We start from the raw sequence: 19,797 nt of genomic DNA on the forward strand, positions 1-19,797 counted from the left end.
AAAAGAATTTTATCAAACTGAAGAGTAAGAATGTTTGTTTTAGGACAGTCCCCTCTTGAGGTTTGTCCACTGCCTGGAATACAACTCAGCTAAGGAGACAGCTGTGAAATGTAATTTATTTCCCAAGTTTGGGGTTAAATATTTTCCACTAAATGGAAAAGGTAAAAACTCAGTATTCATCCGAATGGCTCTGAACTAGGAAACACGGAGGGTAACAAAGTCCTAAAAGGCATGCTATGGGATTCCACTTACACTTTTGGGGCTTATAAACAATTTCTTCCAGTTCCTCCAAGTTGTCTTTGACTGTTGCTATCACTGATGTGTCAAGAGAAGCACACAGTCTGCAGATATATTCCACGGCTTCTGCTGTGCTTTTGGCATCCCCAATGCCAACGGAGGCAGTCAGCCCAATGACCTGTGAGGAGCATTGGAAATCATCAGATGCCTGGGAAACTGCATGCCATTTCCACAATCCTGCATACAACTCTTTCCTGTTAAAGTCAGGTTTTATTTTTTGTTTTGTTTTGTTTTTACTAATTTCCCATAAAAAGCAAGAACAGTATTTATTTTTTCTGATATTTTCCATGACATTGCAAATGGAAAGGTCCCCATTAGGCAAAGCACTGAATAAATGCAAAAGTCAGAACTCATCCGATGAACATGAATCAGCAAAGAAACCAAGAGTGGAAACCCTTTCAAGGAAGGACTTCTCTTCTCTACTCTTGTGTCCCCCATAATGTGTAGAACAACATACTGAAAGGAAAGGGACTGAAACCAGACACAACTCCATTCCAAACTCAACCATGTCACACTGGCTGCATGTCCCTGAACAATGCAGGGACACATGTCAGCTGTCTCTAAAGGTTGGGAAACAACAGCTATTTAAAATGGTAGTTGTGTGAATTCAGTAACAAGATTTATAAAAAATTTAGCTTAATGGTCACCTAACAATTTAAGTTCTACTTGAATAGCCACTCAGTAAATACTGAATAACTGACTCATTAGCAAGAAATCTAGTGAACCACCAATTTTTTTCTAGAAGAAGCTTTAAGAAATGTGATTGCTGGGGGCACCTAGATGGCTCAGTCGGTTGGGTATCTGACTGTGGTTCAGGTCATGATCTCACTGCTGTTGAGTTCAAGCCCCGCATCGGGCTCTGTGCTGACAGCTCAGAGCCTGGAGCCTGCTTCGGATTCTATGTCTGTCTCTCACTCTCTCTCTCTCTCCCCCTCTCTCTCAACCCCCTCTCCTGGTCTCTCTCTCAAAAGTGAATAAACATTAAACAATAAATTTTAAAAAATGTGATTGCTACTGAATTTTGTCTATGGGTACATGCTGAATTTCTTTTAACCTGTGCTTCCTAAAGAGGTAGTTATTAGGGCTAGAGAACTTTATATGATGTGACACTAGTATACCATGCTATAAATTCATGGTTTCCAACCTTATCTGGATCCCCAGTGTAACCAAGCAATTCCCGTTTCAAATCCTTTCCATGCACCCCGAGCTCCCTCCTCCATTCCCATCTTGATTATTCCCAGCAAATAATCTCTCTGCCTCTCCTACATTTAAGAGAAAAGAGAGATTAAATGCCAGGGATTCCCCACCTTTTCTGTCCCCATCTATGAACTACTCTGTCTTGACTCCTTTCACACCCTCACCTCTGATGACACCAAAAATGGTGTCCCATCTACTCTCCTGGACTAATGCATATATCTGCCTACTTACCCCATACCCTCTGGTCTCCCCTGACATCCTGTTCTATCAATCATTCCCTCTATCCCCATTCTGCCTCACCTACTGCTATTTACTACTTCACATTCTATACTCAAACAATACTGAAGAGCTTCACAATTCTCGACTCTCAGGCACACCATGCTCTCTCATACCTCTGTGCCTTTGGACACACAGCAGACTTTCCTGAAGACCATCAAGCTATCTAATTTGTACCTTCTTGTTAGCTTTTGCCTAACTTCTATTGGGTGTTGCCTTACTTTCACAGCACATGAGTTTTCACTTCTGTTCTCACTACAGCTTGTACCCATCTCCATAGTGTGCCATCACCATACATTATGACATAATTTTTACATGTTTGGCTCCCCATGAAATTAAACTGTTTGAGAGCAAGGACTGTCTTTTTATATTTGTATCCCCAGTGCCTAGCACAATGGATAACACGGGGGGGGGGGGGGGCTGTGCCTGAGGCATGTTTGTTAAGTGAATAAATGAATCAATCAATCAAAATTAATCAATAGGCTATACAATCTGGACTTAGCACCTGAAAAGAACATCCTTAATTTGGTCATAAGAGTAAGTAAATAGGATTTAGCAAGGTTATAGCTTTTCTGAGGAATCCATCTGAATCTGGAGATACCTGAGGCAGTGGGTCTGAAGATCCTCCAAGTTTCTGATCTAGATAATTAAACATGATCATATTATAAGGATGGTGTTTACCAGTATTGTGACATTCATCAAATATCATCAAAGTAAAGACAGAGAGTGATGGAATAGTCCCATTTTTAAGACTATTCACAAGAATCTGTGGAGTTAAAATGATGATGTCATTGTTCTCAACAATCTGTTTCACTGAGACATTCTCAGACGTTGCTCCAGAAACACCTGCAACTTTGTACCTGGGAAATGACAGAAATTCCCTATTACCAACCACAATGTGAATGAGGAACCACAAAGATATAAAACACTAGATCAGAGCATCAACTGATTAAGCTCTCCTAACTCCAAAAGGAATCTGGAGACAAGTGCTTAGCACAGAGCCTTACACATAGTAAATGATCAACAAATGCAAGCTAGTTATAATTGTTGCTAGCATGTATTAATTCTTTAAAGTCATTAAGAAAGAAAATACTACTTAAAGAGTAATGTTAAATAAGCTATGAAATCATTAAAAAATTAAATGTGCCATTTAAATGTAAAATTTATCTCAGGTCATTTACTCACTCTGTAAGAGCTAGCCAAAGGAGTTTAGGATTTCAAGTGTACCTAACAAAATAGACTTGAATCCATGAAAAATTAATTGTATATAGATTATATAAAGGCTTAATCTACTATCGATTTTTGAATCATGGCTTTCCAAAAACTAAACAAAGCTAAAAACACACCAGTTACATGAAACTAGAGGAGAGAAACAAGACCAACTGTTATACCTACCCAAGTCTTTCAAAATAGTTTGAGAACACAGATTTCTGCTGTTCATACACTGGGAGTTGAATAGCAAAAAAGACAACCTTCCCCTTTTGTCCTTGTGGAAATTTTTTAAGATGATGCTCACATATAAGAAGTGAAACAAAGGTTTTTCCACAACCTTTTAACATAAAAAGAAAAAGAAAATGTGTAACTAATAGTATACTAAAATATTTCTGTAGAAAGGTAATTACTGTTGGCTCCCCTCAAACCACTGCACTGATTGGTAAACTGAGAATGTGGATGGGTTAACTGCAGCAGAATTTACACCAGGACATGAAAATATCAAGTTACTTCCTAGGTAACATGCAAATAAATAGTCAAGGCATAAAGCAAACTAAAAAGCGGGGCATTTTTTTTTTCTTCCTCAAGTTCCTTAAAATACCTGGAGATTCTATTACTGGGACAGTCTTCTCAAAAGACATATGGAGCAAGGAAAATATTGACACTTGCCCATTTTGTCCCAGTATTCAATAAAAGAAAAAAAAAAGGAAGCAAACACAGAAACAAACCACGTAAGCAGTGGCAATCAACTTACCAGTAGGAGCACATATTATTGTGTTTTTTCCTTCCTTAGCAGGCAAAGCAAGCTCTAGTTGGTAATTTCTTGGCTTCACTGGGGTGTAAATATGAGAGACTTCTGTAACACAAAAGGAACAAAATTTCCAAATAGTTACTGCTCTGAGGAATCAAAGAAATAGCTATCTATCATCAAATAGACAGGAATTATGACTTTAGCAAGAAGGGCCTCATTTGAGAAAATTTAGAATCCTTGCCTCTTGCTAACCATTCTAGCTTCTCCACTGATGTGAAGTACAGAATCCTCTATCAATGACAAAGTGCCAATGGCGAGAGTTTTGTTTTGTTTTTTTCTTTAAAGCCACAAAGATTTCTTTCTTAAACAATCTCAAAATCTAGTAAGGAGAAAACTAAAGCAAGAATGGCCTAATTCAGAGCAAGCAGATGGCCACTGGTTAAAGGAAATGCTATATGGAACAAAACAACAAATCCCTCCAAGGTCTCTGAAAAGCAACAAACTGTAAACATTGAATTCCCAAAGCAATTTCATATTGATGAGCAATCATGCTTTATTATTCTGCAGGCTTTCACATAGTATCTTCTCTCAACAGAACCAGAAGTTCCAAGGAATAACCAGAGGCTTTTTCTCACTAACAGATAAGCATATAGAATGTTACTGCCAGAAAAGATCTTAGAAATTATCTATTGACTCCAACCTATTTTAAAGAAAATGAAAATTTCTAAAAGGCTAAGGACTTTTACATATCAGAAAAATTTAAAGCAACTTACATTTGTTGATTTTATTCAGAAATGACAAAAAAACTGGTATCACTTGGTTGCAAAAGTAATCTGTAAATTTTCTTCTTACAGTAGCGTTAGCCCCAAATCACACTTTTCTTCTAACACTACTCAATATTAATCAGAATTTCTTCCCTGGGGTGCCTGGGTGGTTCAGTCGGTTAAGCGTCCAACTTCACTTCAGGTCATGATCTCCCAGTTTGTGAGTTCGAGCCCCACATCAGGCTCACTGCTGTCAGTGCAGAGCCGGCTTCGGATCCTCTGTCCCCCTCTCTCTGCCCCTCCCCATCTTGCACTCTCCCAAAAATGAAAATTAAAAAAAAAAAAAAAGACTATGGCTTTTGGCACTGGAAGACATGTCCCTACACAAAATACCTAAAGAACACCATTATGGAAAAGAACAATGCTGGGTACCTGAAGATGGACATGAATTCTGACTAAGATTCTGGCATTCAGATTCCTCCTTGTAGAAAATCTGTATGTCAGAAGTTTCCATTTCATCATCCTCAAGAACTTTCACGTCAATATTCTTTGCACCTGTATGAGACCAAAAAACACCTCAGAATCTTCATCTGATCTGATTATTGTCTTGACAGCACAAGTCCTACAAAGAGGTCATAATAGTAAAATTTTCAACTTCTGTTAAGATTTTGCACAACCACTTGCTTCACCTTCTAAAACAATTAAAAGAATCTTTTTGAGTTTGATGTCTCAATTTGGAGTCTGAACTCCAATGTCATTTAGGACTTTATTATTTAAAGTGTAGAACATGGGCCAGCAACTTCCAGAGCTTGTTGGGAATGCAGGCTCTCGAGTCCCTACTAAATCAGAATGTGCACTTTAACAAAATCCCCGGAAGATTCTCATGCACACTAGAGAAGCAACATTTAGCAAGTATTTATGTCTTCCATTCTTGACCTAACCCAAGAAATCAGATGTGTATTTATATAGACATTTTCCAGAACAACTTGTGATTTAAAGAAACCTAGGAAAAGCGAAGACCAGACACTCAGATGGTTTAGAAAACTCAGACTTTGAAACAATGCTCTGAGAAGATGTTAGCTTCAGGAAACCAAATGATGGTTTCATCACAACACAGATATTTCATCACAACACACTCTTTTCTTCAGTCCTGTTCTGGCTTAGTTCCTGATGGCTCCCAGGCAAGACAACCAGGCTATGTGTATTATGATTCTTACTCTGAAAAGGGGGCAAGTCTTGGCGTTCAAACCTTTCATTCTAAAATTTTAAAGCTATTTCTCTGATAATTTAAACCCAGAGAGTGAGTTCAGACTCTGCCTTCCCCAAATCCTTTGGACCAGATGGGCTAATTCTGGATGAGAGCAGTTTGCCCTGGTCCATTTTAGGGGTTAGACACAACCAAATTACTTCTGCAGGGAAGTAGCCACTTACCTCCCAGAACTCAACTCACTGCTGCTCTCTCTCTCTCTCTCTCTCTCTCTCTCTCTCTCGAGATGTAGCCATGGGTCTCTGAAGGGCAAAATGCCTCTGACAGCGAGTGAGAAATGTAGGAATGAAAGAGGCCCTAAGTAGAACCACGAGAAAGATGGAGCATGTTTTCAGACCCTCCTACCCTTCAGAGCTCTTCCCTGGAATATCCTACCTTTGTCCACAGTCCACAGTTCACTGAACTTGCTCTCTTCTTTGTCCAAAGCAAGTTTCAAAGTTTTGGGCCAGTTTTCCTTGTCCGATCTGAGAAAGCATTCAACCATTTTCTCTGCACCTGCCATCAGCCCCTTGTTGGAACAAACCTAAGCAAGACAACTGAAGTTAATCAATCATTTCAAAAGTTTTCCTTTTATGGAAAGGAAATCTGAAGAAACATCAATTCAAGCACTAATTTAAAAACCATTGTATAATATGGTTCAGTAGGTCTGATTTATGACCATTTTTGCCCCATCCAACATAATGCCTTTTAAGATACGCTTTCCTTTGTCCTTGTCTTTACACGTGGCATCACTATGTCAAGCCAGGTGTTCTCACCTCCTTGGAGACCTTGTATCTATCAGCAGCAGCAATGTTAGGAAACAATCCATTTGACAACCATTCAAAATAAGGGTACACTGGCATAAAGAGATATTTGGAAGAATATAACAGAATATTAACAAATGGTTTTCTCAGGGTAATGGGACCTATATGATTTTTATTATTAATCATTACTAAAATGTATTGAGCATCTATAATTATATGCTAGGCATATATAAGCATATATATATAAAATATATATATATAATATAAATATATGTAATATAAATATATATACTATATATATAATATATATAATATAAAATATTTTACAAAATATAAAATATATATATATATAAAATCTCATTTAATCCTTATAAAAGTATCATGCTAATAAGATACTATCATTATTTCCATTTTATACATAAAAAAAGAGGTTTAGAGAAAATAAGCAACTTGCCTAAGATCACACCACAAGTAGGTGGTTAAACTAGGATTCTAACAAAATTTGTGTCCAAAGCCTGAACGCTTAACCACTAGACTCTATAGGTTTTCTTTTTATTTGCTAAACTGTTCAACTTTATTTAAAGTTGCATAAAATATTATTCACAAAAATAATAATTTTAACTGAAAATAGGACAAACCTGAAAAACCTGTGACATTAAAAATTATTCAGTTCACAACTAAAAATACTATTCTAGGTAATTATGCCTTAGAATTGAGGACTTTTGTGGATTTCAATGATCTTTCTTGGGTCTAAATCAGTGGAGAAAACAGAATACATTTCCCATGTTCAAATTACTTCCCCCAAATTCAGTATTTAATATTAAATTAATTCGAATTAATTAATTATATTAAATATAGTAATTAAATTACCTGTATAATTTCTTCACATTCCTGACTAATTAAACATTTAGATACTTCAGGAAGGATATCTTTTGGATTAACTGTAGTTTTAAATTCTGGTTGTAAACGCTTTAACAGTGACCTATATTCCTCCAACCTTTCAATGGTTTGGAAATCCCAACTTTCGATGGCTTCATAAAGTCCAGAATAACCTGGAAAGAAGAAAATAGGGGCTTTTATGAAACCAACTAAAAGATATTTGAAGATTAACATCATACAATCATGTTTGAATGTACAGTGAGAGAACCCAAAAGGTATCTGTGAACCACCTGAATAATTAATGATCTTTCAAAAAGAAAACTCAATATTCATTTTAGGCACCCAACATTTTAGGTCCTCCAACATTTATTATCTCTTAGGAGAAAGTGCTAAGGATAATGTGAAGTCTCACATTCGGTCTTAGTATAAAATCTCCCTTCCACAGTGTGCCACGGATCGCACCTACAACCTCTGTATCTTCCAAGGAGTCAAAACATCATACAATCATTATCTTCCCAGTGCAAAGGCAAAAAGAAACATAAATCTTAATTCCTGCCCCTAAGGAACTTAGCCTTCTACATTACTCCAAGAAAAGAAAAACCTCTCCAACTGTAGTAACCTAGGAATGCTTCAATCTAAGGTTCTCAAACAGAATCACCAGGCTTCTCACTCTAAAGCCCACATTCTCTTTATTTGGAAGAACCTTGCAACAAAATGAACACTTGGGAACCCACTATCCAATTTAACAACTAGAGTTCCCTAAGACTTTTGTGGGGGTGTACTTCTTTTTACCCCTCCTTTCCCCTCCCTGCAAAGAGACTACCATCCTGTATTTGATGTATCACTCCCTTCATTTTTTTTTGAATAGTTGCCTAGCATATGTTTAACTCCTTAATGTATGTTTAGTTTGGCTTGTTTGGAACTTCATAATTATATCCTACTAAATGTAATTTTCACTGCTTTTTAAAAAGTTTAATATTACATTTCTAAGCTCCACCTGTGTTGTCATGTGTAGCTGTGTTCATACATTTTCACTGAGGTATAATGGGCCAAGTGTCAATATTGTAGAATTTATTTATCTATTTTCTTCCTGAAAGACATTGGGGTTGCTTCCAGTTTTGGTTGGTTGGTTGGTTGCTTTTGTTATTACAAGTGTTCTACCACCATTCTTGTATGTGTATTCTGGAATATATGTGAGTTTTTCTAGGGCACATACTTAAGAGTGAAACTCTTGGATAGAGGGATACAAGAGAGTTGACCCATACAAGATGATGCCAAATTGTTTTTCAAAATATTTGTATTAATTTATACTCTGTATAGGGACATTTAAGATTTCCCATGATTAAATATCCTCTCCAAGTCTTAACTTTGTTGGACTTCCTAAATTTTGCTATCTAGTAGTTAATAAAATGCTATCCTAATTCACAATTCCCTAATTGCTATTGGGCTGAGAATCTTTTCTTATGTTTATTAACCTTTTCTACTTCCTATTCTTTGTAATGTTGGTTTCACACTTTTGCCCTGTGGATGTTTTCTTTCTTTTTATAATTAATTTTAAAGCCTTTTTAACACATTCTAGATATTAATCTAGAATCTATTAATCTCATCTATTAATCCTCTCCAGTTTGTGATTTGTTTTTTCACTTTCTTTAGTGTTGTGATAAAGAGATGTTTTTAATTTTTTTTTAATTTTTTTTTTCAACGTTTATTTATTTTTGGGACAGAGAGAGACAGAGCATGAACGGGGGAGGGGCAGAGAGAGAGGGAGACACAGAATCAGAAACAGGCTCCAGGCTCTGAGCCATCAGCCCAGAGCCTGACGCGGGGCTCGAACTCACGGGCCGCGAGATCGTGACCTGGCTGAAGTCGGACGCTTAACCGACTGCGCCACCCAGGCGCTCCGAGATGTTTTTAATTTAATGTAATCAGATTTGTCAATTTGTCTTTTATGGATAATGCTTTAATGTATCGTTTCATAAATGCTGCTATACCTCAAGGTCATAAATTATTATTCTATATTCTTTTCTACGATTGTTAAATTTTTGCCTTTTGGAATTAAGTCTTTAATTCTGGTGAATTCATTTTGTGTGTTATGTGTGAATGGAATGAGCTAAGGAATACAAATTTGTTTTACATGGGTATGTAAGTTAGGGTTTATTTGGTTTTTAACATCATTCTGTCTATAATGGCATACTGAAATTTATTAAAAGTCCCTCCATTCCTAATGGTCCTCCCTTTCAAGTGGTCTCAAATATATCAGGTTTTCATAAATACAGGAATTTAATTGAAGGCTCTCTATTCTAGTTCATTGGTCAGTTGGTCAATGCCAGGATCAACGTTAAGCTGTCTCAATGCCTATGGCTCTAAAATAAATCTTGTTATCTAGAAGAGGATATTTAAGCCTATTTAATTCTTCTTTAGGAATGTCCTATACTTAGATCATAATTCTTCCATTTACATTTTAGAATAATTTAGAAATTTGTCAAGTGCGTGAAAAAGCATGTAGTATTTTTACTGAAGTTGTATTGAATATAACACTTGATTTTAGTCAAAAGGCTGAGAAGGAATAACAATTGTACTGAATATAAATATCAATGTTGAGAGAGCTGATATTTTTATGGTATTAAGTCTTCCTCTCAATGTGCATGGGTATATATCTCCACTTCAATAGGACTTCTTTAATATCTTTCAATAACGCTTTATCATTTTCTCCATTCAGACCTTACACATCTTTTGCTAGGTTTTTTCCTAAATACATTACAACTTTTGTGACTACTGTAAGTGGTATCCATTTTGGACTACATTTTCTATTTGCTTCTGGTGCGTAGAAATGCAACTAATTTTTATGCTTTATTTTTATTTCAGTAAAATTATAATGTTAAATTAGTTTCAGGTGCACAACATAGTGATTCAACAATTCTATACATTACTCACTCAGTGCTTATCACGGTAAGTGTACTCTCGATCCCCTTTATCTGTTTCACCCACCTCCCCATAACCACTTCCCCTCTAGCAACAACCAGTTTGTTCTCTATATCTAGGAGTCTATTTTTTATCTTTTTCTTTGTTCGTTTTCTTTCTTAAATTCCTCCTATGAGTGAAATCATATGCTATTTGTCTTTCTCTGCCTGACTTATTCCACTTAGCATTACACCCTATAGATCCATACATGTTGCAAATGGCAAGATTTCATTCTTTTTTATGGCTGAGTAATATTCCATAGTATATATACTACATCTTTACCCATTCATCTATGAATGGACACTTGCATCCATATCTTGGCTATTGTAAATAATGCTGCAATTAACACAGTGGTGCATATATCCCTTTGAATTAGTGTTTTTGTTTTCTTTGGGTAAATACTTAGTAGTGGAATTATAGGATCATATAGTAATTCTATTTTTAATATTTGGGATACCTCCATACTGTTTTCCACAGTGGCTGAACCAGTTTGCATTCCCACTAACCGTGCACAAGGGTCCTTTTTTCTCCATATCTTCACCAATAATTATTATTTCTTGTGTTTTTTATTTTGGCCAATCTGACAGATATGAGGGACTATCTCATTGTGGTCTGATTTGCATTTCTCTGATAATGAGTGATGTTGAGCATCTTTCCATGTGTCTGTTGGCCATCTGGCTATCTTTGGAAAAATGTCTACTCACATCTTCTGCCCACTTTTTAACTGAATTGTTTGGGGTTTTGGTGTTGAGTTGTAGAAGTTCTTCATATATTTTGGATATTAACCTCTTATTGGATATGTCATTTGCAAGTAACTTCTCCCATTCAGTAGGTTGTCTTCTTGTTTTGTTGATGGTTTCCTTTGCTGTGTAAAAAAAGCTTTTTATTTGTTGTAGTCCCAATAGTTTAATTTTGCTTTTATTTCCCTTGCCAAAGGAGACAAATCTAGAAAAATGTTTCTGTGGCTGATGTCAAGGAAATTACTTCCTATGTTTTCTTCTAAGAATTTTCTGCTTTGGGGTCTTGCATTTAAGTTTTTAATCCAATTTGGGTTTATTTTTGTGTATGGTGCAGAAATGCAACTAATTTTTGTATTTTCATCTTATATCTAATATACTTGCCCAATAATAAACTCTCCCAATAATCACTCTGTAGCTCCCTGTGGATATTTCAGGTAGGCAATTATATTATCTGACTGAAAATAATCCCTTACATTGCCTCAGATTAAGAAACAGGAAGTACATGGGGAAAGCTCAAAATTAATAGTATTTCACTTTTACAGCATTTTGAAACAGTCAAATAACATACTCTGATTTGTAAGAATAATGAACTAACCTGCATGAGCAAGGGCATCCAAAAAGCCACGGAACCAGCCTTCTTCCTGGAGCTCCAATAGGAACTTAAGAAAAAGTGAGGCAGCCTCCATCGTGCCCTTATTGTTTTTCTCAGCCCGAATATACTGCACCTCATCTATAAACAGAAGCGAGAGTGACTCATCAAACTGCAGAATCACTAATCACTGGAAGAAAAACCTGCAAAGGGTTGTCAGACCTAATCAAATGGGGATGGTGATTTTAACAAATCACAGCAATGGAAGGCAAGAAGGCAGCAAACCCTCCGTTCAGCCAGAGTATGGCCATTCTTCACCAACTGAGCCCAGCCATCCATCCTCTCCAGAAACTTCTAGTTTGGTATGGAAGTCTGGGAACATGCTCTAAAGCAATCACTTAAAAAGGGAGTTTCTTAACAATCTCTGAGAAAGCACCCCCACAACAAAGAAGTCATTATAGCACTGGATTAGATGGAAGAACAAAGTCTTCTTCCAACATTTTGATAATCTCTTGTTCAAAAGTCTGAATTAACTGTAGACTAAAAGCGTGTGAGGATAGGACCACTCCATGGCATCTTTAATTACACTGGACTCAGAAAGAGTTAGAAATGGAGTGATATCTTCATGGTCCTCTTTCTAGGTTTTTGCTTGAATGGCATGAAATACGGCACACAAGAGAAGCTAAACAGAAACACAATGAGACCAAGTAGCAGAAAACCATCCACCCAACTGCTGGTGGTCTTGCTAACTTAACACACTAACTCCATGTCTGGGGTGGTGACCAAATGGTTGCCTTCAAATGACCTGACACTTGATAGTGTCCCTTTTTTTCCCCCTATTGTCAGTGGAATGTAAATTCCAAGAAGTAAACCAGTTGCCTGACTGGTTAACCACTGTATCCTCAGAGATTAAAAGAGGACCCAGCACATAATAGACAATGAATGAATGAAGAAAGGAAGGGATAGCCTCCTTCTCTGCCAAGGTCTCTGTCTTGGAACAGTAAAGTTAACACTTTCAATGTGCAAAATTCAATGGTTTTTAGAGTTGTGGAGCTATCTCTACTATCTAATTTTAGTACACTCTGACTAGTAAAAAGAAATCTTGTACCAGCCACTCCCATCTCCCTTCCCCTTAACTAACCACTAATCTACTTGGGTCTCTACAGATTTGCCTACTTTGGAGATTTCATATGAATGAAATCATACAATATGTGGTCTTTGTAAGTGAGTTCTTCCACTTAAGCATAACGTTTTCAAGATTCTTCCATGCTGTAGCTTGTATCATTCATTCCTTTTTATTGCTGACTAATATACTATTGTATGGATACACCACCTGTTGTCCATCCATTCATCAGTTAATGAGCATTTAGGTTGTTTCCATGTTTTGGCTATTCTGAATAACAATGCAATGAACAGTCATGTACAAGTGTTTACGTACACATATGTATTCATTTCTCTTGAGTTTATACCTATGTGTGAGATTGCTGGGTCATATGGTAACTCCATTTAACAGTGTAAGGAATTATCAAAATGCTCTCCAAAGGAGCTATACTGTTTTACATTCCCACCAGCAATTTATGAGGATTCCAATTTTTTAACACATCCTTGCCAACACTTGTTTTTTAGTTTATCTATCCATATTAGTTTTCTGTGGCTGCAATAACAAATTAGCATTAACTGGTGGCCTTCAAACAATAGAAACTTATTCTCTTACAGTTCTAGAGACCAAAAGTCTGAAATCAAGATGCTGGCAGGAGCACACTTCCTCTGAAGGCTCTAAGGGACAATACATCCCACTTCCCTTCCAGCTCCTAGCATTCCGTGGTTTGTGGCCACATCAAATCTTTGTCTCTTTCTTCATGTTATTCTCCCCTCTGTTTGTCTGTCTTGTGGCCACATCACTCCAATCTCTGTCTCTATCTTCACATGACATTCTCTTTGTCTCTCTGTATTTTCACATGGCTATCTTCTTATGAAGACACCAACCACATTGATTAGGATCCCACCCTACGCCAGCACGTCCTCAACCTTAACTGATTACCTCTATAAAGATCCTATTTCCAAATAAGTTCACATTCTGAGGTAGTGGAGGTTATCAACATATCTTTTTTAGGGACAACACAATCTTGTTGCCTACCCCAACTTCCCTGGGCACACAACTGTACCCTATCCTTTGGGATAGTTAATCCTGTTCCTAGACTCTGTCCTTAGAGGTGGGTTCTTACTCCCAGGCCTCCTTGCCCTTCATTCTTTCCTTAGACATTCCACCAGCCATAACTGGCTCTCCCGCATGAAGGTCCAGATAAGTCCCAGTCACAGCTGAAACCTTCCCAGGGAAACTGTCTTGCTGCATCCTGGGCAGGTTAGCTTCACTCTGCACAAGGTCAGGTCCATCCTGCTGCTACCTAGTCCTGATATCTCCTGCTTCCTCAAAAGCACTGGGAGTTCAATGCAGGGAAAATTCTATTTTGGTACTTTCCTACTACCTTTGCCATCCTGGCCACTCTGTGATTCCATAGTCAGCTTCTCAAGGTAGAATTTCTTGATCTCTTTTCTGTGCTTTCTTGGTCTCTTTACATGCCTCTGACTAGAGCACTGGCACTGCATAGTACACAGTAACTGTCTGAGTGTCTATCTTTTCCCATTGACAGTGATCATGGACATGTTGTATCCATTTTTGTCTTCATCTTTGTATTCTAATCATCAACAAAGCGTCTGGCTCATGTATGGTCCAGAAAATGTTACTGAAGGAATGGGTAAATACTCAGAATACTGCTCACGGAGGGCCCCTCCAAGATAAGGGTTAGCCTTCTACTCCAAAGGGATACTGCAAAAAAACTTATGGCCCACAACCTAGTCTGCCTTGAAACATCCTGGACAACCAGTAAATAAGTAAAGCCCTGCAGCACCCTAGTGACCATGCAAGCTCTCCAGAAGAAACATGGCTTCAATTCTCCTTTCCCAAGATTCAACTAGTGTACAATATCCAAAATGTGGAGACAAAGATTATGGTAAAAGAGATATTGGATATTGCTGGTGTAATTTAAACATATTGGTGTATTTGTGTGTGCATGGGGAATGAATTTTTGGGCATAAGGAGAGTGTAGATAAGCTCCCACTTCTAGGGGGGAAAATGAGTCAGAAAGTTTATATCCAGCTACAACACTCATGTCTCAGCTCCCTAACTGAATCCTGATAGAGTATACTTGTCACAATTAAGGTTAACCAATAGAATTCAGAGATTCCAAAGCATCCAAGAAAAAAAAAATAGGGGATAGAGAAACTTTATCAATCTAACGGAAAACAGAAAAAGATGAGAAGAAAGAAAAAAGTTTATGGATATATGTGCACATTATAAAGTATAAAGAAATGAACAGGAAAAATATAAACCAACTAAATGGTATCAGTTGCCCTTGGTAAGAAGCTGGAAACGAAACTTCTATTGTTTCTTTAACATTCAAAAATAAGACGATACTATAGTGTTCTGCAGCTAGCTTTTTCTATTTCCCATTTGGTACTTTGTGATTACACTATAACTATAAATTAAAAACACTATATATATTAAAAACTATGCTGTCTATGTGCTCCCAAAGCACCCTATGGTTTTCCATCGGAGTACTTACCACATTTCATCATTTATGGTGTACTTAGTTAGCAACCTGCCTTCGCATACACACTCTTTTTTTTTTTTTTGTCAAGTTTTTATTTAAATTCCAACTAATGGACATACAGTGCAGTATTAGTTTCAGGTATAGAATTTAGTGATTCATCACTTACATACAATACCCAGTGCTCATCACACTATCAAATGTATTTTTTTTTCAATATATGAAATTTATTGTCAAATTGGTTTCCATACAACACCCAGTGCTCATCCCAAAAGGTGCCCTCCTCAATACCCGTCACTCACCCTCCCCTCCCTCCCACCCCCCATCAACCCTCAGTTCTCAGTTTTTAAGTGTCTCTTATGCTTTGGCTCCCTCCCTCTCTAACTCTTTTTTCTTTTTTTTTCCTTCCCCTCCTCCATGGGTTTCTGTTAAGTTTCTCAGGATCCACATAAGAGTGAAAACATATGGTATCTGTCTTTCTCCGCATACATACTCTTATCTCTGTTAGGTCAGGATCATTTCTATCACACTCACCACTGATTTTTCAGTTCCTAGCATGATGCTTCCTATTAGATAATACGTGTAGTAAGTGTGTAAATTCTCTCCAATGCTAGCATATTGCCTAACATATGAGTTGTTCATTGAATGGACACATGAGTGCAAGAAAGAATGGGATTCACAATAGTTTGTTAGTGTTCCATTCATTCCAAGATTTCTAGAAGAGATTCTTGCAGGGGCTTATAGTCTTCAGAGGCCCAAGCAACTCTGTGGCTCATTAGAATGTTACTGTTACTTCTCCCTGAGCACAACTAGAAAGCAGAAGCCCACTTTTGTTAATGGTATTCTTTCACTCCTCACTCCACAACCCTTGGTTTTACAGAGAAATTAGCCTTCAAATTACCTGTCTGCTTTCAGGTAATCTCCCAAAACTGCCTCACATCAGGAAAGATATTTCAGCAGTTGGAGCCTGAAAAGGAGTTGCCAGATCCCTTCTCTCATCTCAACTCCTTCTAGGCACCACCTCCCTTTTCCTCTTTTCTTAAAGCCTCTGCTCATCTCCAGCACAGGGCACTTGGATTCAAATTTACAACATGGCATTCATCCATCATCATGTGTCTCAAAAGCTAGACAGAAACACCTGAATTGAAGCCTGCAGCCATTCAGTCCAGAGAGTCTTGCTCCTCTCAAGCTTCCAGTCATTGCAAATAAGACACAGCAAGAGTAAGGGTCAATTACCTTGGAGCTCTCATAGCATTTTGTAATCATTAGTGTACATCTGTCCTCACCAGTCTCCCACCCCCAAAATCTTGAGCTGCATAGTATTTTAAAGAAGGGCCTAAATCTTATTCTTTAATCTCGATGTTGGTACAAAGCTGAAGACACATTAGACATAACCATTAAAGGAAATATATGAAGTGGACAATGATTGGTTTATCCAGCTTTGAACCTGACTAGACAAGCACCCCTACACAAGTCATAGCACTTCTCTAGGACTCAGTTCCCCATCTGAACTTCCAAAGGCTCCTCCTAGCAATTTCTAGTCTAAAATGCCGTGGCAATTTAAGAAGCAAAACAGATGAACCTAGGACAAGGGAAGGAAAAATAAGATAAAAACAGAGAAGGAGGCAAACCGTAAGAGACTCTTAAATACAGAGACCAAACTGAGGGTTGCTGGAGGGGTGTTGGGTGGGAGGATGGGCTAAATCAGTGATGGGCATTAATGAGGGCACTTGTTGGGATGAGCACTGGGTGTTATATGTAAGTGAATCATCAAATTCTACTCCTGAAATCATTATTGCACTATGTTAACTTAGATTTAAATAAAATTTAAAAAATAAAATAATTTTTAAAAATGCTTTAGGGATCTTGCCTCAACACCCGGGTTCCTAGCAGGCTACTTGTATTGATTAAAAGAAAGGAAAAAAGCACGGGAAAAACAAGTCCTAAACTGTTTCCTTGCTTCAAGGGGCTCGGGCCGCTGGGGACCACTCACCGTCCTTAAACCAGGGCGACATGTAGCTCAGGATATAGGTAGGGTCCAGAATCTTGATGACATAGTCCTGGAAGGCGCGCAGATTCCTCCTCTCCTCCGCCGTCATCCCGGTGGCTCAGCTCCCCGCGAGGTCCTACCTCACCGGTGCCCCACTCCCTTTAAAGCCCAGCGGCCGGCCAGGAGGGATTTTCTGAGAGGGTGTACTGGCCCAGCGGAGAGGCGGAGCCGCCGGGGAACCTAAACTGCAGAAGGAAAATGGAAACCGAAACCACAACCAGTGGTGAACGGGCCAGGGCTTGGCGGCTCGCGGAAGCTGGGCTGCCCCAGGTCCCCGCCTCCCTGACCGCGTTTTCCTGACGTTAGCCAACCTGCAAGTGCTCGCTCGCCCAGAGGGACGGAGGAGGATCCCTGGGAACTTTTTTTTTTTTCATTTTGCTTTTATAGCAGTAAAGTTTAGATTCAATAAATGCACAGATTTTAAGTGTATGATTCACTGAGTTTTGGAAAATGTGTATGAGTGTTAACTGCTTCCCCCAGGTTGTGTAGGTCCTACCTGCATGTTTAACCTAACAGGTATCTCCCACCTGTTTCCCAAACTGTATGTACTATTTTGCATTCCCACCAGGAGAGTCAGAGAGCTCCAGTAGCTACACATGGGTCAATTTGCCATCTTGGTCAATGTGAAATAGTGTATTGTTGTAGTTTTAACTCCTCAAATAGTTAATGATGTGAGCACATTTGCGTGTACCTGTTGGCAATTTACATATCTTCCTTTGTGAGGCATTTGTTTCCATCCTTAGCCTGATTGGGTTTTCTTTGTATTATGAACTTATAAGTTATTTATTCTAGATATAAGCCCATTGTCAAATATATGTATTTCAAATGTTTTCTCCTAGTCTGTGACTTACCATTTCATTTTCTTAAAGGTGTCTTTCAAGCAAATGTGAAATATTAAGAAAGCAAATAGAGTCATGAGATAGAAAATAAAGGAGATTGAAAAAAACTGTTTTAATGTAGTGGTAGGTCTTTCTAGGTAGGTCACACTTCAGCTGAGTCCTTAAGAATGAGAAGGAATGAATTATTCAAAAAAATAGGAAGGGGGGGAATTCCATACAAGGGGACAGAAAGCACAAATGAGTCAAAGAGAAAAAGTGATTTGTATCAGGAATTTCTTGAACAAAGGATAAACGGCATGGAGTGTTACTGAATTGGTGAAAGGGCCTTGTAAGGCAAAGAATAAAGTACAATGGGAACACATTGCAGGATTTTAAGCAAGGAGTAACATAATTTGATGCCATTTTTTAAAAGACTTTCTCTCTGGCTCCTATGTGGAATGGGTAGATCGATGGGAGCTGACTCAAGAGAGGATAAGAGCAAAGATGAGGGCAGTGGCAATGCAGAGTATAAGAAATGAAAAGTTCCAGGGGCGCCTGGGTGGCGCAGTCGGTTAAGCGTCCGACTTCAGCCAGGTCACGATCTCGCGGTCCGTGAGTTCGAGCCCCGCGTCGGGCTCTGGGCTGATGGCTCAGAGCCTGGAGCCTGTTTCCGATTCTGTGTCTCCCTCTCTCTCTGCCCCTCCCCCGTTCATGCTCTGTCTCTCTCTGTCCCAAAAAAAAATAAATAAACGTTGAAAAAAAAAAAAAAAAGAAATGAAAAGTTCCAGATATACTTTAGACATAGGATTGAGTGAAGGAAGTGGGAAAGGAAGAGGGGAAAAAAAATCAAGGCTACATTCCAGGCATTGGCTTGAGCAACTAGGAGAATGATAGCACCAAGACTAAAATGAAGAAGACAGGTTTAAAACGTATCGTATTCTACCGTGAAAGAAAGATGTTAGGTAACAGCAAGTTCAGGAAGGAGAAATAAAGCAAGATAAGGGAATAAACAGTAATGAGGGCTGCTTATATTAGATGAGTGACTCAAGGAAGACCTAAGTGAAGTGAGATAGCATGCCATTTGGGTGAAGAGCATTCTAAAACAAAGTGCAAAGAGAAAATAAAAAAAAAAAAACAAAAACAAAACAAACACATAGTACAAAAAAACAGGGGTGAACCAGGTCTGCAAAAGAAAAGAAGGGGAGAAGAGTCACTAGAATAAAGTGGGCTGGGGAAAGAGAGGAGAGAGGTGGCCAAGGCAGTTCACATACAGCCTGACCACAATAAGGACTTTGGTTTTGATTTTTTTTTTTTTTAAGTTTATTTATTTGGGGAGAGAGAGCACAAGCAGGGGAGGGGCAGAGAGAGGAGAAGAAAGAGAATCCCAAGCAAGCTCCAAGCTGTCAGTGAGGCTTGATGCCACGAACTGCGAGATCACAACCTAAGCTGAAACCAAGAGTTGGATGCTCAGCCAACTGAGCCACCCAGACACCCCAGTTTGGGTTTTGATTTTAAATATGATGCAGAACCATTGCAGGATTTGGGGGTTATAACAAGACCTGTTTTTATTTTTTTTTTTTTAATTTTTTTTTTTTAATGTTTTATTCATTTTTGAGACAGAGAGAGACAGAGCATGAACGGGGGA

At 38.2% G+C, this 19,797-nt stretch overlaps 1 protein-coding gene across 4 annotated transcripts in view; it reads right to left on the minus strand.

Annotated features, from left to right (window-relative positions):
- DDX58 (DExD/H-box helicase 58) overlaps positions 1–17,570 on the minus strand; it is a 38,398-nt gene extending 20,828 nt beyond the window's left edge. The window contains exons 1-9 of one of the 4 annotated variants that reach the window (XM_045468680.1): positions 17,278–17,570; positions 11,683–11,817; positions 7,378–7,559; positions 6,140–6,287; positions 4,930–5,052; positions 3,737–3,838; positions 3,166–3,319; positions 2,372–2,630; positions 253–415 (exon numbers count right to left, since the gene is read on the minus strand). In XM_045468680.1, coding sequence (XP_045324636.1) covers positions 253–415; positions 2,372–2,630; positions 3,166–3,319; positions 3,737–3,838; positions 4,930–5,052; positions 6,140–6,287; positions 7,378–7,559; positions 11,683–11,817; positions 17,278–17,383 — 1,372 coding nt within the window. In that variant the 5' untranslated portion in view covers positions 17,384–17,570. Of the gene's footprint in view, positions 1–252; positions 416–2,371; positions 2,631–3,165; positions 3,320–3,736; positions 3,839–4,929; positions 5,053–6,139; positions 6,288–7,377; positions 7,560–7,848; positions 7,938–11,682; positions 11,818–17,277 lie in introns of those variants that run through there. The other 3 variants (XM_045468682.1, XM_045468681.1, XM_045468683.1) reach the window with 3 other exon arrangements.
- Positions 17,571–19,797: the final 2,227 nt, after the last annotated feature.

Source organism: Leopardus geoffroyi, chromosome D4 (assembly GCF_018350155.1).
Source record: "Leopardus geoffroyi isolate Oge1 chromosome D4, O.geoffroyi_Oge1_pat1.0, whole genome shotgun sequence".
Taxonomy (NCBI): domain Eukaryota; kingdom Metazoa; phylum Chordata; class Mammalia; order Carnivora; family Felidae; genus Leopardus; species Leopardus geoffroyi.